Source organism: Carica papaya, chromosome 7 (genome assembly GCF_054855325.1).
Source record: "Carica papaya isolate Zhongbai chromosome 7, ASM5485532v1, whole genome shotgun sequence".
Taxonomy (NCBI): Eukaryota; Viridiplantae; Streptophyta; class Magnoliopsida; order Brassicales; family Caricaceae; genus Carica; species Carica papaya.
Window position 1 is genome coordinate 3,733,838 of NC_142315.1, and position 22,889 is coordinate 3,756,726.

A 22,889-nucleotide genomic window follows, 5' to 3' on the forward strand; every position below is an offset into this window, starting at 1 on the left:
AAGAAAAGGTTGTTGTTTGAATTATTGGATATGGATTTATAATATGTGTCTGTTACCAATTGCATATGGAATCATGATAAGTGTTATGTTGTTGTCTCTATAGATTGCTTTTATAAATCTCGCTATAGTAAGTGGATGGTAAATGATTTTATTATTAAGAAATGTATTTGTTTAATTAAGTGTTCTATTAATTGTTTTGATTTTCTACAAATCTTAATTTCTGTGTCAGTGAGTAGTGTGATATTCTTACTGGAATAGTGTAGCTCGTTTCTTATTTAACTATTTTAGATCAAGAGGAGCAGGATCCAAAATTCGATCTACAAGAGAGTTACGAATAGGATACCAGTTTTATTTATTTTCCAGTTATTTCCTTATTTTTTTGTATTTCCTTCAAATTGTTAATTCTCGTAACACTATTTGGGACTTTAAGTTTATGTGTAAGAAATATAAACTTTAACTATTTATTTTACTTTCGCATTTAAGTTATAATTTATTTCTTTGGACATTTTGGAGTCGTTACAGTAATAATGTAACTAACGAGTAGACAAAGAAATGACCTGCTAAGGTTTTGGCTATTTTTACTTGATACCAAAGTTGTAAAGATTGTTCATGCTGTCTAAGACATCCTGCAGATAGTAAAGCATGAAAGACTTTTGAATCTCGAGAATGAGAATCTTCTTCGATTTTTCATAACATAAAACTTAGATTAACAACTAATGGTTTTGATTCTTTTAAATTAACGAGTAATACATATAGTACTTGGTCATCGATCCCATTTAACTTGTCATCTTGGTTATACATGAGACAACAATCTTTTATTTCATTAATGATTATATTTAGATCAAATCTAAATTTTATCTGAATTTAATCCTAATGTGACAACTGTTTTTTTTTTTTTTTATAAACTACCAATTTATTCAAATAACTATAAGTTATATAGAAATTTGATCTAAAATATTATCTATCTTTTCTTGAAGTTTGAATCTCTAAATTAATAAATTAGCTAGTTCAAAAACGTAATTTTATATAAAAGTAACACAAACTCTTTAACTATTTTTTTTAATGATGCAAAAATAACTTCAAATATTTAATATTTATAATTATTGTTGAATTAGAAAATTTCAAAAAATAATTTTTATAATTACCTCTCTCGTAATGTCTATTATTATTATTTACATACTTTAAACAAACCAATAAATTGTTGTTATTAAATTCATTAAAATTAATTGTTATCGTAACTTTTAAACGATATACGAATAAAATATTTGTAACATAATTTTTGTGTGTGGTCATATTCTGTTTAAATTTTTACATTATATGAAAAATTCCGAAATGACATGGTTTATAAACTTAGGACAAAAATTATAATAAAATTTTTTATATTTATTTTTATTATATAGTAAATATGACACCGTCAAAACGGTGAGTTTAACCCTTTTTAAAAGAATATTCGGCAATATTCTTCAAGTTGAATGAATATAGTTGACTTGAGTGACATTTACATATTTTTTTCCCATTTAATATATTATTTTTATTTTTTTATAAAGAAAAATCCTTAAATATTACTAAATAATTTATTAAACAAATAAAACGAATTAATTTGGATTAATAGACTCTTTCTTTAGATTAATTATTTTTAAATTTAATAAATAAAATTTTGTCAAAGTAGTATAATAATTACTTAAGAATTTAAAAAACAATTTATTCCCTCTAAAAAATAAATCATCATCTTGACGTATCTCCTTGGTAAAGCATCACGGAACTTTAACGCCTCTCCAAACGGCAACAGTGTTATTCATGGCTCCTTGCCACGTGGCATCGGCTTAGATTCAGACAGCCGCCAGCCGCCTTTCAGGGTACCTTTGTCTCGCCGTTAATTTGTCTGAAAGTCAAAAAATCAACGTCGCTTTCTTCCTTCTCATTAAAAAAAAAAAATTAAAAGAAAATTCACGAACTCTTACTTGGACCGAAGACCGCATCGATGAGTCTGAGTCGTCGTCTTCTTCATCTTCTTCTTCTTGCTCGTGATCTTCATTCACATTCACGCAGAGTCCTAACCAAACCCCAAAATCTCAAACCCTCATCTTTCATACTAGTCGAGGTTCTTTGCGGAGAATACGATCGAAATAATCCATGGCTGCAAACATTTACAGGCTGGACCCGAAGTCCGCCGCCGAGAAGGCGATTTCGGCGATCGGGTTCGGGTATGATATATGTAAGGATCTCCGTTTGTCGTCCTGCAAGCCTGGTCCGTCCGGCTCTAGGCTGATCGAGCTGGACCAGACCGGAACTCGTGACCTGGTTTTCCCTGGCGGAGTCATGGTAAAAAATGTATCCAGTTCGATCAAGTGCGATAAAGGCGAGCGCACTAGGTTTCGCTCTGACGTTCTATCTTTTCACCAGGTATTTGTTGATATTTATGTATTAACCCAGTTCCTTTTTTATTTCCTTTTTGGCATATATTTTGGCTATGTAAATCTCTGTTTGGTTTCCTTTTATGGGTTTAATGATGGGTTGTGTGAAGCAGTTGGAAATTGATCCTATACGTATATATAAAGTAAAAATTCTGGGTTTTTTTTTTCTTTTTTCTAAATTTGGTTTCATAAGATTAATTAGAGAAGGTTATGCGTCAAGAAGGTAAAGTATAATACTTTTTTGAGACGAGTCTTTGCTTTTCTTTCTTTTCCCTTTTTGTTTCCCTTTTGGGTGCGCCTCCTTGCTACTGCTTTTAGAAAAGGTTTCCAACTGTGCTATCCAGAAGATCATACATGATTCCTGTGAATTTTCTTAAATATAATTAATATTTACATTTAACGTGGTTATAAACAGAGCCCTGGGTTCAAGTCACCACAAATAATCCCTTAGAAAAGTAGTTAAGTATGACATAGTGATGCTGTCTTTTTCTTTTTTTTTGCCCGGGGGGGGGGGGGGGGGGGGGGGGGGGGGGTGTGGGGAGGATGAGGGAAAAGGTGGGAAGGGAGAGTTTGTGGTGGCATTTTTAACGGAATTTCTATGATGTTAGGGAGAATCTTGTGATGGGATTTTCAGATTTAAAGTTTTAGCGCACATGTTACTTTCTCAGACTTACACTATGTTGCAAACAATATTTAATCCAGATGTCAGAGAAGTTCAATCAGGAAGTGTCTTTATCTGGTAAAATTCCTTCTGGTCTATTTAATACCATGTTCGACTTCAAAGGCTGTTGGCAGAAGGATGCAGTTAGTGTGAAAAGTCTTGCTTTTGATGGATGGTGCATCAGTCTATATAATGTCGAATTGGCAAGGTCACAGATAATGCTGTCTGAGCAAGTGAAACGAGACGTGCCATCTTCCTGGGACCCTGCTGCTCTTGCTGAGTGAGTTTCTTAAACCAAAAGTTCAACAATTGAATGTTATAGCATATTTGTCATCTAAAGATGCACAATGTTCTTTTTTAAGTCCTACTGGGCAGTAAATATTCTGTCTGCTTGTGGATATACTCGTGTAGTCTTGTCCATAGTGAACATACACGCCAGCTTTTGTGGAGCCAGAAACATGCTCCAAGCAGGTTCTAGGAACAAGGCACTAAAATAAACTGAGTAGAAAAAGTCATACATTTTAAGTTGAAGCATAAGAAAGAAAATGATACCGGGCACCCTAGTTAGCTTCTAACACATCTAACATGGGGATTGTTTGAAGAAGTCATCCTCTCATGTTATTTGAATCTGTTTTGATGTAATGAAGAAAATCAGACAAAAGGTTGCATTCTCGCATTATCAACTATCCCATGAATTGCATATCCACATCATTGAAAGAGCTAAGTACCGGATATAGGACTGTGAGACTCACACTTCATACCATGGACATAGTTAGGTTCTAGAGTAGTATGTCTAAATGAGTATTTGCAGATTTGCTTACATTTATTATTTATGGTTCATTGTTAGAGTTTTAATTTAATTAGCTGTTTTACATTGATGGTTTCTTACTGCACCTCTTTTTCTGTTGAAGAATTTTGCTTATTATCTGTTTACTTGGGTACTTTCAGCATTGTTTGCACAATTCTAATATTTAACTATATGATGATTTTCCAGGTTTATTGAAAAATATGGTACTCATGTTGTTGTTGGGGTAAAGATGGGAGGTAAAGATATAGTTCACATAAAGCAGTTACAAAATTCAAACCTTCAGCCCACTGATATACAAACAATGTTAAAGAAATTTGCTGATGATAGATTTTCTGAAGATATAGATGAAAGTCTCCCTTTGAGCCGTGAGGAAGTGAAGGTAAAACCATAAATTCATTACTAGTATTAAGGTCAATTGTAATTTTCTTTAATTGGAATGAATATGAACAAAGGCGACACTCCTAAAATATTCGAGGGACTCAATGGTTTGTAACACTGACTTTTAAGTAGAATTTTGAGAGTGTTTCCAGTGAACTTTTAGAATCTAGGACACTTGAGGACATTTGGTTAATAATATAGACAGTGGTAATGACTACTTTGCCCTAGTATTCTCTTGGAACGTGAGTCTAGAATAAAGGTGGTAGCAAAAAGATTGCTATTTTTGCATTTTGCTGCTCAGTTTTATTGTGGAGTATGGAGGCGTGAAGATTCATGAATAATCTCTCTTTGGTGAAAAAAGGATCAATAGGGGTTCCAAATTGGGTTTTGATTATTGCAAAATTAGGATATTAGATTTGGATTTAAATAAGAAAGTCATATGATTGTAGTGCAATCATCAATAAATGATGCAAACTACCGAGTTTCAGGAATGTGGAAATAGAGGATGATCCTCAAATGTCATGATGAATCAATTAAAATAAATTGTACTTCTTTTATTGCTATTGGGAAATGATATATGCTTATGTTTAACAAATCCACATACATCGAAATGTAAATCCTTAATTAAATATTCTGAAGAGTTGGTCAGATGGTCAAAGTCTTTTGACTCTGTTATTCATAACCTTTCAAAAGGTCTATCCAAGACATTTAAACCATGTGAGGAAGAAAATGTACCTGAGTGTATCACCAAGCTATTACCTTTGGGTTTTTCAAGATCCTCAAGTCTACCTTTTAGTTGTTCAGTTTCAGTCTTGAATTCATTAAGATCAGTGGGTTTTTTCTTCTCCTACTAGTTGACCACATGAGCTTGTTTATAGAGTTTTGTGGATATTCTTGTATCATCATTCCTTACTTGATGTATTGACCTTTCCATAAAGTTTCTAAAACTTTTCCCAAGTGTTTTTGGGCTTCTTACAAAACATACACCAAAGATTGTCTCTGGTTTCTCTACAAGAACTTGAGGTTTTAGTATGACTTGGTTCTTTCACCTGTTGATATGGCTTGGACCTTTTTGAAAATAGGGCTGAGCTATCTCTCACTGGGACGGGGTTCTAGTGACCCACCTCTTGTCTTCCTCTGCAGTTACAGTAGAGACTATCTCATTTAGTGATGGTGAGTCTTTTTTTCCAAGATTTGGACTATGATTTGATCAAACTCTAACATGAGGCCAGCCATGAATTTGTAGGCACGATATGTTTCCATATATTGCTTCAAGTGGGCTGCATTTCTGTAATTCATAGTAAGGTAGTAGTACTGGTCTAATTTCTGCCACCAATTTTTTAGGAGGTTAAGACACTCAGTGGCTGACGTGTTTCCCTTTTTTGTAGACCATCTTTTGATCATTAGGTCGTATATATGGGCAACATCTTTAACTTTAGAATAAGTTTCTCTAACTACATTGCAAATCTTTTTCGCATTTAGTAGGAACATAACTGTCTTATCTTTGAGGCCATTGAATTCCAAAGTTAAGTCGTCATCATCAAGTCCTCTTCATCCTATGCATCAAATATTGGGTCTTCCAGTTTTAGTCCAGTGCTCAAAATGTGGCTGATTTCATATTTTCCTTCGAGAATGATATGCATTAGTTGTAACCAATTCAAGTAGTTCTTCCTGCTAGGCGATAGGCTGGTTGGGATTCTCCAATTGGTTGTCATGGATTAGCTATGGCGGGTTTGCACCAGTAACTTGAGATGAAAATCTCTAAGATGACCTGACTATTATGAGGCAAGTATGGCCGATTAAATAGAGCAAAAAATTAGGGATTACTGGGCTGAAACAGAATTTCCAAGTTGTTTGCGACAAAGGGTTGAGTGCCGGAAGAGCCGGCTGTGCTGTGGCCTCTGCGCAGGGGATGGATGCAGCTTGTAGTGGCTACGCGGCTGTTCGCTGCATGTAAAAGGGCCAATGTGTGGCTGGAGCGTGCTGATGAGTAGAAGCGCGCGACTTGTGAAGGCTACTTATGGTTGGACTGGAGGCTGAAGCAGTGGCTGTCAAGGTGGTGTGTGGCTGAGCTGGACAGATTCTGACCGTGCGGTTGGAGGGCTGGAGCTGGCAATGAAGGCTTATCTTAATGGTTAATGATCGATCTTGTGGTTGCCAGTGGCTGGGACTGTAGTGGCCGACAATAAAGACTAGCCCCTTCAGGGTTCATCTTATTTTGGTAATGAATGCTGATTAGAGTCTGCAAAAAAGAGAGATTTTTCCTAGAATTTTGATACTACATTAAGAATAGTTGAGTATGTATTTTATCGGATATCATGACCCTATTTATACAGGTTTTTTAAAGCAGAAAAGGAAGTAAACAATTAATTATATAAAGCATTTTTTGCAACAATACCTTTTGACCTAATTCTCTTAATTTAATTACATATAATACATTCTTCAAAATTTGATATCAAACATATTCAAGTATTCTTATCCTCTTTTGTCTAAAAGCTCACAGAAAAGGCAATGATGTGAATCCATGCTGAAATCTTGTTCTGTTTTGTTTAATCACCTTTTCCCCTTACAGGAAGAGCATTCTATGCCCTGGGATTATGGAGCATTTGCTAACTCGGTTAGGTCATCTGTCATCACCCATTCAAAGGCTGAGGTAACATCTTTGTTATATGCTATAATTATAATGGATGATACCTTAACTGAACCCAGTGGAAGCAGGCTACTTTGTAGATCTAGATTTTGAATGTTCTGTGTATTTCTTTTCAGGAAATTGTGAGAATTTGCATCCGGAGAGGAGGAATTGATAGAGGTCAAAGCCATAAGCAGTGGCTCTCAACTATCTCCCAATCACCTAATGTTATATCAATGTCTTTTGTGCCTATAACTTCACTCTTGGCTGGCATCCAAGGCAGTGGATTTCTAACCCATGCAGTAAACTTGTATATTAGATGTGAGTATATGGCTTCTTGTGCTGTTAATGAGTTCTTTATAAGTGACTTTCCCCATCTAAACACTCAACTACTGGTATTAACTCATCTCACTTGCATTATCACATAAAATGGCGAGGCAACTAGTCTTGCTGATTTTACCAGAAAACATCATTTCTTTAATTATCTATTGGGCTGAATGTTATTGCAGATAAACCACCAATAGAGGAACTGCATCAATTTCTAGAATTTCAGTTACCTCGGCAATGGGCTCCAGTTTATGGTGATCTTCCTCTTGGCCTTAGGCACAGAAAACAAGTGTCTCCCTCCCTCCAGTTTTCTTTTATGGGTCCAAAGCTATATGTCAATACCACACTGGTAATTCCTCATTGACCATAAGCCTTCTCACGCAAATAGTTGTCAGTTTAAAAAATGCTTTGTGATTATTCTTTTTATTTCTTAGTTTTAAGAGGAAACATCATTCTTTTTCAACAAATGGTGTGAAGGTATTCACGGAGACATCTCAGTGGCCGGAACCTTAGTTTTATGTATTCGAGCTGTATGGATTTTGAGTACCATGGTTCGTCCATATCAAAAGAGATGGAAAAATAACTTTTTTTTTTTTTCTGTTTTCTTTTGGGTAATATGAATAATTTACATATGTCAATAGGAATCCCTAGTTGCATATATTCTTTCCCTTGGCAGATAAAGCGAGGTGTAAAATTCTGGATCTAGCATGTTTAATGGTGGCCGCTATACATTTGTACTCTTTTTTTTGGAAAGAAAAAATATAATATATTAGAAACATCAAGGGGATGCAATTCGTATACAAAGATATTTACATGTCAGTCAAAATTGTCAATCAGATCTCCTAATATTTGTACAAAGAAATACTAGGGGTTTAGTTTAGTTTAGTTTTTGGATTTCGACTAATGAAACCTTAATGGTTGGGTAATATACATCTTACAGGATGTTACTCAGGCTTATTGTTTTTACTGTGCCTCTCACTTAAGAAATCTTAAATAAAATGTGTATTCTTTCCGTTCAACCATGACATTAGTTATCTTATTGTTTAAATTTTTTTTATCTTTCCTGGTTTCTAAATCATCTGATTGCAGGTTGACTCTGAAAATCGACCAGTGACTGGAGTCCGTTTATACTTGGAAGGCAAGAAGAGTGACCATCTGGCAATCCATCTTCAACATCTGTCCAGTCTTCCTCAGAGTCTCCAGCTCTCGGATGATCACAGCTATGAGCCAATTGATGAGCCTGCTGAACGAGGCTTCTATGAACCTGTGAAGTGGAGCATATTCTCTCATGTGTGTACTGCCCCTGTAGAGTATACTGGAGCCTGTATTGATGATCCTGCTTCTATCGTGACAAAGGCCTGGTTAGAGGTGAAGGGTGTTGGGATGAGAAAAGTTTTGTTCCTGAGGCTCGGGTTCTCAACCGTGGCATCTGCCAAGATTCGTAAATCAGAATGGGATGGCCCTTCAACATCGTCAAGAAAGTCAGGTGTGTTCTCAGCGTTGAGTACGAAGTTCAGTACTGGTTTGATTCTGCCACCTTCAGAGAAGCAGGAAAAAGTAGATATAAATTCTGCAATTTATCCAGGAGGTCCACCACCAAAGGCACCAAAAATGTCAACCTTTGTGGAGACAAAGGAAAAAGCTAGGGGTCCCGAAGACTCTCCCGGGTACTGGGTGGTTACCGGAGCCAAGCTCTGTGTAGAGGGTGGCAAAATCTCGATCAGAGGCAAGTATTCATTGTTAACTATGATGTCAGAGGATTCCATGATGTTGATATAAGAAAAATCTCTTAGGGAACAGATATATTGATTGATAATGAGTTGTAAATGCGTTCGTGTATATTACTTATACCTTCAATTGATGTTATTTGTTTAGAAGCAGCCTGGTGTGGCAACTCATTATTTTCTATTGGGTCCTTCATCTCTCTTCTTTTCTTTGGTGTTTTTTTACCCTTTTCTGTATCTATTCTTAGCTTTAAGTTGAGCCTTTTGTTCAAGTGTTCAATCACTCATTAGAGAAACAAAGTGGGAGTATAATAAATTAAGGGAATAATTTTCACATCATATGAATGCACTTACAACGGTAAAACTTCTTTTATTGCCAGAGCAGATTTAAATCAATACATCAAATATGATTACAAAACTTTTTAAAAAAAATGTCTGAATTGGAAAAAAATGTAGATGTTCACGATAAGTTGATCTTGAGGCTTTAGCAGGTTTATAACTGATCGGTCAAAGTGTGTATACAGTTAGTACAGCACCTACACTAACTTCAGCTCTACTTAATATCACCAATAATCTCCACAGGAACAACACCCATCTCTAAAATGGTGGAATCTGTTGATGTCTCTCACGATAATTTCCCTGGAGGTAATTTTACAAATGAACTTGAATGCTGTATGGCAGTCCACACAGATTCTGAGATTCTTTTTCACTCTGATAGGAGCTCCTGGGGGAGTTGCAATCAACCCAAAAGCCACAGCAAGTTTCTCACTGTGGTGGTAAAGAAGGTGCTCTTTTTCTCTTTGTTCCACATCATGAAGATCTGTCTCTACCATTGGAACATAACCAGCTTTGTTCAAGAGGTCACTGAGTTCATCAAGCTTTGCATAGATTTCCTTGCTTCTAGCATGACTTCTGTCTCCTACAATGAAAGTGTACACCTTGTCTTTGATCTCAATCCAACTCATTCCAGGCTCTTTCTTTACTTTGCTGTCTTTCATGAGCCTTCTCATCGTTGCTACACTGTCCCACATGCCAGCTGATGCATAAATATTGGCTAGAAGGACATGAGTACCAGATTTTTCTGGTTCCAGAGCAAAAAGCATCTCAGCAGCTAGTTGGCCAAGCTCGACGTTTTTATGGATTCTTGCAGCGCCAAGAAGTGCCCCCCAGACTGAGGCATTAGCTTGAAATGGCATGTTATTGACTAGCTCCATCGCTTCCTGTAATCGCCCAGCTCTGCCAAGGAGATCAATCATGCAAGCATAATGCTCCTGCACAGGCTCTATTCCAAATAAGGCTCTCATTGATTTAAAATACTCTTGCGCTTCAGTTATCAAGCCTGCATGATTGCAAGCACAAAGGACGCTAACTAGAGTTATGTGGTTTGGAGAAATCCTATTGTCAAGCATCTGATTGAATAACTGGAGCGCTTCTTTCCCATGCCCATGTTGAGCTAGTCCTCCAATCATCGCAGACCATGAGACTATTCCTCTCTCGGGTATCTCAAAGAAGGCACGATTAGCATCATCTATGCTTCCACATTTTGCATACATGTTAACAAGAGAATTCCCAGCAAAGATATCTGACATGAATCCAAACTTCAAAATGTGAACATGAACTTGTTTCCCTTGTTCATATGCTGACAAATTTGCACATGCATTTAGGAGAGAACTGCAAACAAATGGATCTGGCTTTATATCTCTATGTTGCATTTCCAAATAGAGCTTTAGAGCTTCTTCACCTTGTCCATATTGAGCATAGGCAGTGATCATAGATGTGAAGGCCACCAAATCTGCAATAGCACACTCTTTGAATAGTTTTGATGCATCTTCTATCTGGCCAGTTTTTCCATAAGCATCAATAAGACTGTTTACAACATAATTGTCCGATGGAAACCCTGATTTTACGGACAGTCCATGAATTTGTTCACAAGGGTTGCTAGCCTGCAAACTAGCTATAGATTTCAGGACTGTTGATAAAGTTGTCTGATTAAATCCTATTCCCTCATCGTACATCAGACTAAAGAGCGACACGGCTTCCATGTCTTCTCCATTTAGTGAATGTCCAGAGATCATGGCATTCCATGCAATCATGTCTTTCTCTGGCATCAGATCAAAAACCATTCTTGCATCTTTCATCATATCACACTTGGCATAAGTATCTATTAGTCCAACAACCACAAAAGAATCTGACTCCACATTCATCTTTATTACATCTGAGTGCAACTGTCTACCTAATTCCTTGAGTCCAATTCCAGCACAAGCTTTCAGAGAACTTGACAAAGTAAACATATTTGGATATATCCCCGACCTTTTCATTTTCCCAAAAAATTCCAAAGCACAATCATGAAATTCATTTAGAACACAACCAGCAATAACAGCATTCCAAGAAACAATATCAGGATGTGCATTCTCCTCAAAAATAGCAACAGCATCTTCAAGCTCTCCTATTTTTGCATGCATATCAACGAGGGCGTTCAATGAGAAGGCATCCGAATCATACCCCAGCTTAATCAAATACCCATGAATTTTCCTTCCTTGTCCGCTATCCCCCATGCCTGTGCAAGCATTTACCATGCTAGACAGACTATACTCATTAGGTCTTACTCCACTTGAAACCATTTCCTGAAACAACTCAACTGCCTCTTCACACATATCACCCTGCACATAACAAGAAAACAAGGCGTTCCAAGATACAACATTTGGTTCCGGAATTGAATCAAACAGTTTCCTTGAATTACCAAACTCCCCGCACTTTGCATACATAACAACCAAAGCATTTGCAACGAAATCATCGGATTCAAACCCTGTAACCATCACTATCCCATGAAGCTGTACTCCCAATTTCAAATCCTTGGTAAGAGTACAAGCTTTGAGCACACTGGGAAAAGTGAACTCATTACACTTAGCACCCAATACATGCATCTCATGAAAAGCCAAAATTGCTTCTTGACCAAGTCCATTCTGGGCATACCCAGATATCAACGCAGACCAAGAAACCAAATCCGGTTCAGGACTTTCATCAACCAGTTTCCGGGCATACCCGAAAATTCGACACTTTGCATACAAATTGATCAAATGGTTTCGGAACTTTGAATGATTTGATAATCCAAATTTTATAATATGGGAGTGAATTTCTTTGCCTGAACTTGGAGATTTTGAAGCAATGCAGTGGGACAGAAGCTTGAAGTATGGTATTTCGGTTGGCGCCAAAAGACAGTCTTGGTTTAAGCTCAACTGGGAGATGAGTTGTGGGTACTCGTTAGAAGTTGGGATACATTTAGAAGAGAAGAGGAAATGGGTTGAGGGAGAGAAGGCTTGGTGAAGAGATTTTTGCAGGGAGTTGAGGCGCCAAAACATGATCCATTTGAGCATTTACCAGCTTTGAGCTCAGAAGAAGACCCTCTGTGTCCGTTTCCGCCGGCTTTAAAGATTAATTTCTTTCCTTTTCTGTGTTTTGCTGCAAACTATCTGAATTTCATATATGACTTCCTACCGACAGTGAATCTGAATTTTGAGATAAATATACATATTTACACGTAAAAAAGATGATTCTTTTAAGGCTGATACATATTCATGTATAAACGCTACTGATAACATTTATATTATAAATCTTTGAATTTCACATTAAAATTAACAGTAAAAGATTTACCAAAGATTTTTTATAAGATGCATAAATTATAGGATGGGAATCGTCTCGATTTGAAAATAAAATGTTGAATTGGTAATCTTAAAAATAAAATACAAAGTTCAGTTCATTTAATAAAAATATTGAACTCTAAAAAGAATTAGATTTTGATGAATCATGCCAATATTTTTTTTTATAAAAAAATCTAATACCCTTTAATTTAAATAGATACTTTTTAGAAATAAATACATATTTAAATAATAATTTTTACGATATCAATTTATGGCGTATGATTAAAAAAAACATTTTTTTTAAATGATTTTAAATTTTATTCAATTTGATATTTTAACAAATAATAAATTAAGTTGCACAAATTTAGTTTATTGAAATATATTTTATGGAATAATAACAAATGATTCGACATAGTGAATTTATTTATTTAAATTGTATCTGTACGAGATAATGATAAATAAAAAAATAATAATAATTTACAAAAAGAAAAAATGAGTGAGAGAGTTGGGCATGTGAAATCCAATAGTTTATAAATAAATTCTTGGAGATGTTTCAAAGAAAACTCAAAATTTTATAATCCAATTTCATCTAAGATTCAGATATGAATAATGGTTTGGAAGAGACAAATGTATGTGTAATAATCAAACAAATTTATACAATTCATTAAATATGTATTAAGAGAAAAACAATATAGTATGTTATACTTATATTTTCTTATTCAATCATTAACTTACAAAATGTCTTATCTCATTTTACTTAATCTGTAATTTATTCTACTCGAGTGCCAAACATGACACCGTGTGTAACTGTTGAAGTTAAGAACTAAGTTGATAGGGTGAGTTTTGTGAGTTAGGTTTTACAAAATACTTCACCAACTGTTGCTTGTAGTTTGTCACTGAGTGCAATGGTGAAGAGGAAGATGAAACTGAGTTTTGATGAGAAGAAAAAGAATCAACCCAACAACCAAAAGCAACTTCCCATGTGATCTTCCATTCTCACCTGCTCATATTAATATTTAATACACCAAACAACCATTTAAGTAACAATTAAGAGAACAAATATCTCTTGCTTTTATACATTCAACTTCTACTCTAAGCAAACAATTAAGAGAGCAAAGATCTTTTGTTCTGTAAATCCAACTTCTGTTCCAAGAATCTTTACCCTCTAATTTATCCTTACTTTGAAGTCCTCATAGTTATTAGATTTAAAATAGTTATATTCTTATTGCGAATTTGAATATTTCCGATATTTTACTGATTAAATAATAAGACAATATAATAAAAATAATATCAAACTAATCAAATGATAAATAAATCTATCAAAAGTTGTAAGATTTAGTTATCTCTTATTGGGTATGAGATTGTGTTTTCCATGAATTGGATCCAAAATCCTCCCCTCAAACAGAAGGGTTTAGTTTAAGACTGATAATCAGTGAGATCAGGATTTCATTATTTTCATCCAATGGCACCATTAAAGAACCTATCTCAACACTCATCAGCACAGAATGATATGGAAACTTCACAAACAAAAACTGAGATCACAGAACAAATCTAAAAAATAATAATTATAAGTTATGATGTTCAACAAAGCCTTACTTACAACTTATTTCCCATTCTGGGTAACATAAAAAAAAGAACTAAGTTATATAGTCTCTATATACCTCCATGAATCTGCCAACAAGTATATTGTCTTCTTCATCTCATCTCTACCACCCAACAAATCCCAAGAAACTGAAACCAAACACAACCCAAATGTTATAAATCTTTTGTTTTTGCGATTGCCACATTTCATCATATACTAATTATGCATAGATATTTGCAGATTGCAGTAAAAACGAAAAGGAAAAACAGAATGGATTGAAATATCCAGACTTCTTCCTCTAATCAAAATATACACATATATACGTTATCCAGAATTTTTCAACCTCAAAAATGACAGCAAGGTTCTCAATCAAACAAATCAAATCAGTCTCACGGAAGTTCTTGAATCTTTCTAAGCCAAACAAGCAAAAACGAAATTCAGATTACCATATTGCTTGATAATCACATCCAGATCTTACATCACATTCACATGTTAAGCATAGATCATAAAAATTTATATAAATCGCATAAGAAAAAGGTCAGGAAAACCAAAACCAAACTAAAAAATTAACCCTAATTTTTTCTTAACCCGAAAATCGAAAAATTCTTTTGTTCTTTAATGTCAGCAGGGGAGAAGATAAACTAGAAAAAATCTATTTAAGAGAGAATTTTCACAAGATTGATTCAAGAGAAAACCAAAAGGATGAGGATGAACCTGAGGGAACGAACAACAAGATGCTGCGAGAGAACGTGGAAGAAGAAATTGGCGCCGTGAAGAAACACCACAACTCCGGTGCAACCGAGTAAGAACAACTCCATCATCTTGGAATAGAATCCTGATTCTGATGAAAACAACAGCAACAGAGTCTTCTCTGATCAAAGCAGAGTTCGTCTAATATTATACAGCTCAGAGAGAGAGAGAGAGAGAGAGAGAGAGATAAAAGGAAAAGAGAAGGTTTATCCAATACTGTTTATCTAACAAATGTGGACTTTTTTACTTTTTTATCCGCAACCAACTCGGATGTGATGACTCATTGATGACTCGGTTTTTAATTATTATTTTATTTTGTTTTCTAAATGATTTGATTGGTTGGTTACATGAGGGATGATGCAGGCGCGATGTACCGGAAGAGATTTAATGATGGAGACCGACCACCGGCAAACCGACCGACCGACCGACCGCCGCAGCCAAGCGACTGATTTTTTTATATTATTTAAATGGTAGTTGCCTTCGTAAATCGTGCTTTCTCAACAACCAAACATCCCATAATTAAATAATTTTTCTTAATTATGTTTTTAATCTTAATAATAAGACTAATAATATTCTTTTTTGACTTTTGATTAATTTAATTTATAACATAAAGTACAGTACATAGTGAAATTAAAAATTTTCTATTATAGAATTGACAGCTCAGAATTCAACATGTCTATTTCAAAAAAAAAATAAAAAGTGTTTGATTTCACGAAGCAAAGAAAATAGATATGCTAATTGATTGATAAATGTCGATTTTTCTCTACCGATAGACCTCCATTCTTATGTTCGAATGATCTCCAATAGGTTCTCACAGATATTATGAGTGTTTTCTAATTTCGAACGTGCATGATAATTTTTTAATTTTTTTAATTTTTATCTTTTTTTGTACCAAAAAAATAGATAAATTAATTTTATAAATATATTCTAAATTTTATATTTTATTTAACTGAGAGAATAATTTGGTAGTAAGAGACGCGGAATTGAATTTAATAAAATTTTGGTAAAATTGAAATAGTATATCCTAATTATTAATTATTATTATTTTTTAGAAAAAAAATTGAAAATAAAATTTCACATTTACTCACTAATATAAAGTATGAGTTTTGAAAAAGTTTCATAAATAAAATTTAAATATTACCTAAAGTTGTAAAACTGAATAATGATTAAGCACCTAATTTACTAACTAAAGATAATAATCCTTGGTGAAATATTATATAGTTAATTTAATTTCTATTGCGAACTTTCACGAAAATGTGACAATAATATAATAGAAAAATATAAAAAAATATAATAATATATAAGAGCACAACTTAGACTTTTAATTTAAAATTTTTTATATAAAAAAGCACCAACTAATTATATAATTAAATAGTTCTAATGTACTTAGTTTAAGATATACATATAGTAAATCAGAACTCGCGAAAACCTAATCTAATCATACATGTCCGAACATATCAGCCATGATTTCCAATGAGAGGAATCATTCTGCCGTTTTGGCAGTTCCTACTTTTGTATTTTATATATAAGCATGTATCCAAGAAAAAAAATCACTGAAAAAAATTATCGAAATCAAAACATATCTCTCTCGAATTTCGTCGACTCTTAGCTCTCTCTCTCTCTCTCTCTCTCTCTTTTTCTCCATCTTTCTTCCATATCCAAACCATGTATCAAGTTCATGACATCATCCCTTTCATTGGATCAACCAAAAGAAAAGTTCATCATCATATTATCTACCATGAGAAATTTGCATCTAAAGAGAAGAATCTAATATATCAAAATTCAAAAACAATTCATTTATTACAAGTTTCCGATAAACTAGAAGCTCACTTGCTATCCAGATTTTTGTACATATTTTTTTCTTGGGGCACCCAAAAGTGCTGCTTCAATACCCAAATGAGGCATCCATTGGGTTATGAATTTAATCTACACCCTTAAACGTGACTCCTATCAGGAATCCTCAATAATCCATTTGCACTGTTTTTTTCTTCCTTCATTTAACTTACTGCTTCTATTAATCACTCAGCAAAGTTGAGAGTAGAAGATCTTGCACAAAACCAGATCTTCCGACAGCTTGCCTGATCCGTTTTTCCCGCTCCTCATAACTCAATGATGGATCAAAACTGCGTGACAGAGAAAGAGATTCCATCATTTAAGGCAAATATATAGGTTATGAGGAATATCCATTGTCTGGCAGTACATTTGATGGTGAGTGGTTCTTCAACAAAATCATTAACATCAATCGATCTCAGGAAAAGCAAGGAAAAAACAAACAAATAAAAGATATGAATATGTCATTATGCAAACATAAGAAGATGAATAAATCAATGAACTAAGTTTCTGCCAGTCACTTTTGTTTGCTAAACTAAATTTCTCGGTGGCTTAAAGGACGCTTTCTAACCACTTGATAACAGTTGTTTGAGGGCTGACATTGCCTTTTTAATGTATCTATTGTATCATTACCAGAAGTGTGGCCGGGCAATGACTAAAAGCCATAAAACATCTTTTTTGACCTTCTTCGTTTTCTTTTAATACAAATATAAAGAGAAATCTTTTGTGATTTAAAAAGAATGGGTAGAATGAAATAAGCATTTTTAAGAATTTTGGGGATCTATAAAATGCAAAAAGCGAACCCATGAGATCATTCAAAAGGAAACAATACTTTGTAGATGGTCTTACACCAATGTTCGAGGTGGTCTAAACCAGAAAGGCCAAAATTGGTCAGGAGAGCGGCACAAGTTTAATTGACGTTTATCAAATAAACAGAAGACTACTAGAAGGAAAGTACAAACAACAGCAAAGGCTCTTATAATTACTTGAAGAGAAAAAGGATCCAACCAATACCTTGATTTCCACATATGTTCTGGTGCTGCAATCTTGGCAGTACTGTTGTCTTCAATGCTTGTTACAACAGATTTTGAAATTTCTTCTGCTTCCAATGTAAAATTCGAAATTAGTGATGAAAGGAATGGATCAGTGGCTGCACTAGGCACATTAGAACTGCTTGATCGATAACCACCACCTCCTAGAAGCACTTGCAGGTGAGCCTCTCGCAGATCTCTGCCTAGGAGAGACAACGTTTGGCTATTAGGAATTCCAACCCTACGTAATCTTCGACGTCGCTGCAAGTTATCATCAGTTAAAGGAAACTTGGAATTTCAATATTTTTTTAAAAAATAAATAACAACTCTAAAGTTATAAAAATGCATATTATATCAATCATATTTATTGATGGGGAAAAACAACAATGCAAGGATATCTTGAACAAGTGCCCATGTTGCAGCGAGACATGACTGAGCATGTCCCCAGCAACTTTGACAGAACAAATGGGACAAACCTGCAAGAATGTGAATACAACATGAGTCTAGTTCACCATGAAAGATTCAATAGAAATAAGAAAATATGTCATGCATATCAGCCTCCAAGAGTCCAAAGGTCAAAGAATCAAAGGTACATAGATGTTCTCTTCTCAAGCATTGATATCACTTTTAGCTGTAAAAGAAATGTTTTGAGCTTCTATTTTCTAAATCTCGTATATGTTTGCATATAAAAGTATGTCTGGTTGTTGCAATTGAAAACAGGATTTGGAAAATTATAAAATATGGCATGCATTTGAAATAATAGAGAGTTATTTTCAAACTTACACCATATTTTCATTAGTACTTCCAGAATCCTGTTTTTATCTTTGATAACAATATATCTTTCTGAGTATAAACACATAATTTAGAAAGTGAAAACTCAAAGTTCAGCAGAAACTTTCTTTCTTTTCCCTTTAAATTGATCCATTCGGAATTGAAAAGCTGCATAAATTATGTAGCAAACATATTCTTGCTTAATAAGAATTAAATAAGAAGAGACTGCACTAAAAAATTACTTAACAAGCAAGTCTTCCTAAAATCTAAAAAATATTTCCCCTAAAAAAATAATCTAAAAAATTGCGAAGTTCCAATAAGGCAAGGATCCTAAAATGCTCAATAGTTCTGCTAGGGAATAATTGTCCTTCCAAGACCAGAAGAAGGAAACTAACCCTTGCCTCAGCCTTTTGACATCCTTTCCAAATATTTCAAAGGGATCAAATATACACGAAAAGAGCTCACAGAACATGCTTAAGTCTTCCTTGAATTTAACAAATTGGTTATATCGCTTTTCTTGTTGACACATAACACAGGATCATACATTATATAAGACATAATATACTTCATTTAGAACATCCCTTAAAAAATTGACAACAATAAATAAATAACTAAATACAATAGTCGTATAAGCATAGGAAGGAACTGTAGAAGGAGTTTATCTGATGTAGACCATCAAACAGAAAGGAGAACAAGAAAACAGATTGCTAGAGCATTCATGCAGAATGAACAAACATAACAGAAAGTGCAAATTCATCAATAATTATTTCTGAAGGGGGGGCTTGACCATGTCGGAAGTGCCCTGGTGAGTTTCTTCTCACCATAATGCTCTTATTATGCATTTTCTGCTTCCCTAAATAAAGCATATTAGACAAAGATGGGTGCCTAAAAAGGAGGAAGCTAAGTAGAATTTAGCACAACTAGATTTATCTGAACTCTCAAAGAAGGAGCTACATGTTTACCTAAAGTTTGATGCATGTAAACTTTACACATCAGGAATGTGGGAGAAAATTTGTGTTATATTCTTCCCAGTAAAATGATGGAATCTAACATATACAAGGCATGAAACAGAATTCTAACAGATGAAAGAAAAAAGGCCATTGTCTCCATAGTCTCCGTCACAATGACAAGAGACAAATAGTGTCTACAGTGAGATATACATGCCTCTCACCTTGTTCATATCATATAAAACTTCATTACTTCACTAACTCCAACATCTGTAACTTATATCCTTAGAACTTCTTTAACACATTAATTTCACTCTTAGGAAGTTATCTTCCTTTTTTTGTTTTTTCATGGCACACAATGCACATAAATTTTAGCAACAACTTATTTTATCATAAACATAAAATAGAACACATAAAAATGAGAATTCCAAGGCTATCCGAAAGGTTTATCGACACTCAACATGCAATCTATGAAAATAGATAAGGAAACATACAAATTATAAAACTTTATTAACAATCAAGGATTCTAGCGATTTTGGGTGGTCTCAGATAAAAGAAATAAAAGAGCTTTTAAGGGGGTAACTGAAGATATTGATTCTGACATTGTTAGTAATAGATGATTCCACACTCTTGATTTTTTTTATATTTTGAGTCATCCTTTATAGTCAATGAAGGGTTTTGAGAACTTTATTGATATATTGATAAACTTTTAAATTCTTTGTACATGGGTCAGCACCCCCTTGGTGCCGGTTTTTAACGATAGTTTAATACTTCTATTAAAAAAGAAAAAAACAGAATCAAGGATTCTAGCTTCTCTCAACAGATCCAACAAGCCAAGACCTTTAATTTCCATGTCGAAGTAAAAGGCTGAATATATATTTCACTATGAAATATAAAACCATGGTCCCCCTTTTTGCAAAAGGAAAGCCACAATTTTAAATCTTCCACAAAGAAATATACGAAAATTAACACATAAACCAACACAAAAAAGAAGGGTTAGGATTACCACGGACTGAGAAAGAAGCATACAAAAATTTACTAAACCGAACACCATCCTCAAACACAATCAAAAGATCATAACAACGAAACGAATAAGCTATTAACAGAGAAATGATTATCAAAATTTACAAAGGGGTATATTATTAATAAAAAAAATAAAACTAAAAGAAGCGAAAAGCAACTCACCGTCACCTTTGACTCACACGAGTGCTCATCTTCAAGGTGGGAACACAGAGAGACGATGTCAAAATCCTCGAAGCAATATGGGCACGGGAAGTCGGGTCGTACATCATCTTCAACCTCGAAATCATCTATGCTCCATCGATCTATTCATAAACATCAACGAAAAAGTTGATAAAACGAGTAACCCATTTAAGATATATATATATATATCGACAAAGCTAACAGAGAAGATATAATAAATTATAATATATATATATATATATACATATAAACGGACGGAAAATGAAACAAACCCAAGTGAGAGCGCTGATGATGGTGCTGCAAGGTGTATTGTCGTTTTGCAGCTGCGAGTCGAGAGGTCCAGAAATCGGAATCCATCAAGGATCAACAGAGATTGACCTGCCGTTTTCGATATTAATTTTTGGGTTACTATTAAATATCAATACTTTTCACCTTCAAAAAAAAAAGTCAACAGATTTGAGAAATGAAACGGAAAAAATAAATTCTCCTTGCAACGTTCTTGTTTGTGTTGTACGTTTACTTTTTCCGGGTTGTTGCGGTTTTTCTGTTTTAAGGTGCTTAAGCTTTGATCTGGAGAAGATGGAGCTATTGGGACGAGGACAGAGAGAGAGAGAGGTGAAAGATTCTATGGATGATGATATCAATACAAAATGAACTGTAAAAATAAGAGAGATGTGGAGAAGAGAAGAGAACTGTGAGGAAAAGTCGGGCTTTTCCTCTCCTTGTTCCCACAGGATTTTGTTTTTGTGGTATTTATTCTATCCTCTTGTTTTCTCATTTTGTGGGCTGTTAATTTTGTTTTTGTTTTTCTTACTTTTTTTCCTTTTCCTTTTTAGATTTTCTTTTTTCTTAAATTAAGGGTTTTGTTTTTCCTCTTTAAATTAGATTTTTTTTTAATTAAGGGATGGATTATATATTAATTAGAAAGATTAATTACACAAAGAGAGAAATTAAACATAGGGAGATTTTCTTCAATAACTCATTTGGGAACATTGAATATAGATTCATAAGGATCCATTTTAAGGTACATGAATGAAAATGTTGTGTGAGAACAAATTTTCCTTCTTAGAAATTTAGTTAAAAGTCATTTAATTAAATCTATATAAAAAATATCTAATTTTCATAACTAGATTTTCAAAAGCCTAATAAAGAGTATTCCTCCAAGGCAAAATGTCGTAACCAATAACAATAATATTTTGCATCTTAACCCGCTTACTATGATCTATCCAAACTCAATTTTGTACTTTTCTTTTTTTTGTTTGAGTTCAACTTTGAATTATGTCGGGTTCGAATTGATAGGAAAAAAAAAAAAGTTGGGACAGATTTGAAATTTAGCCTTTTAAAATTTATATAAACTCGACCCATTAAATATATATATATATATTTATTTTTATCAAATATACTATAAAATTATATTTATATTAATATAATAAAATGATCAAATTAAATTTGTATGGGATAACTTGTAAATTTTAGTGACATAAAAAATTATAAAAAAAAAAAAATTCAAATATGCCTAACTTTGAAGATAATTCAAGTTCAAATTTGATAAAAAATTTTCTCGTTGTTATCCGTAATAACCAAGTTCAATTCTTATTTAACCATAAAAGAATATCTTCATTTCATCAATTAAAGGATATGAGACGTGAAATGTATTTAGGTTGAGCATTAAATATATTATAATATACATATATTTGATAACGAGTATAAATGACTTGGGATGTAATTCTAATTCTAGAAGTAGCACGGATGATCTCAACAACGTCCATTGTTGTCGAACACAATTGATCACATATTACTTTCTTTTGCTAAATAGGCTCTCAAAAACCAAATAATGTGACTTTCGAAGTACAAAAGTTTTACAATTTATAATTATTAATAAAGTACTTAAATTTCATCATATATTTTAAAACCTTTCTCACTTCATCCATTTACATTTCTTATTACTAGTTAGGGTGATAAAATTACTGGCTAGACAATTAAAACTCCATTAGTACAATTTCTTCTTACGTTGAAAAACTTTGTTTCTTAATAATTATGTCGTGCGGGAAGCCTAAATTAAGTTTTCTTTCGTACTTTCTGTTTTGTATTTTTGCTATTAAAACAAGTATATATAAAATAATTAGTTATTTTATCATAATCTCTATTAATATAAAATAATAACTAAAAAGTTCTACATATAAAAAACAAAAATTG

The 22,889-nt window shown here is 33.7% G+C and overlaps 2 protein-coding genes, 1 long non-coding RNA gene and 1 pseudogene across 5 annotated transcripts; 1 reads left to right on the top strand and 3 right to left on the bottom strand.

Annotated features, from left to right (window-relative positions):
• Positions 1-1,953: 1,953 nt before the first annotated feature.
• NSL1 (MAC/Perforin domain-containing protein) lies at positions 1,954-9,123 on the top strand. Its single transcript, XM_022046631.2, has 7 exons — positions 1,954-2,403; positions 3,117-3,355; positions 4,070-4,262; positions 6,834-6,914; positions 7,028-7,211; positions 7,400-7,566; positions 8,307-9,123. Exons 1-7 carry the CDS (start codon positions 2,134-2,136, stop codon positions 8,994-8,996), a joined length of 1,824 nt encoding a protein of 607 aa, XP_021902323.2. The 5' UTR covers positions 1,954-2,133; the 3' UTR covers positions 8,997-9,123.
• A 154-nt stretch (positions 9,124-9,277) lies between these two features.
• LOC110817911 (pentatricopeptide repeat-containing protein At3g26782, mitochondrial pseudogene) lies at positions 9,278-12,549 on the bottom strand (annotated as a pseudogene).
• Positions 12,550-14,117: 1,568 nt separating this feature from the next.
• LOC110817913 (uncharacterized) lies at positions 14,118-15,259 on the bottom strand. The gene is made up of 2 exons (XR_002540273.2): positions 14,876-15,259; positions 14,118-14,310 (listed from the first exon to the last, which is right to left on the bottom strand). It is a non-coding gene; the product is annotated as an uncharacterized LOC110817913 (long non-coding RNA).
• A 1,623-nt stretch (positions 15,260-16,882) lies between these two features.
• Positions 16,883-21,351, bottom strand: LOC148252888 (protein DEHYDRATION-INDUCED 19 homolog 4-like). 3 transcript variants are annotated; one of them, XM_088207896.1, is made up of 6 exons: positions 21,214-21,349; positions 20,966-21,071; positions 20,676-20,815; positions 18,171-18,248; positions 17,756-18,039; positions 16,883-17,034 (listed from the first exon to the last, which is right to left on the bottom strand). In XM_088207896.1, the coding sequence occupies exons 2-6, from the start codon at positions 21,048-21,050 to the stop codon at positions 16,926-16,928; spliced, it is 696 nt and encodes a 231-aa protein (XP_088064022.1). In that variant the 5' UTR covers positions 21,051-21,071; positions 21,214-21,349; the 3' UTR covers positions 16,883-16,925. The 3 variants fall into 3 exon arrangements, with proteins under 3 accessions (XP_088064022.1, XP_088064021.1, XP_088064023.1); XM_088207895.1 differs by having other exon boundaries at positions 20,966-21,351; XM_088207897.1 differs by lacking the exons at positions 18,171-18,248; positions 21,214-21,349 and having other exon boundaries at positions 17,756-18,033; positions 20,966-21,192.
• Positions 21,352-22,889: the final 1,538 nt, after the last annotated feature.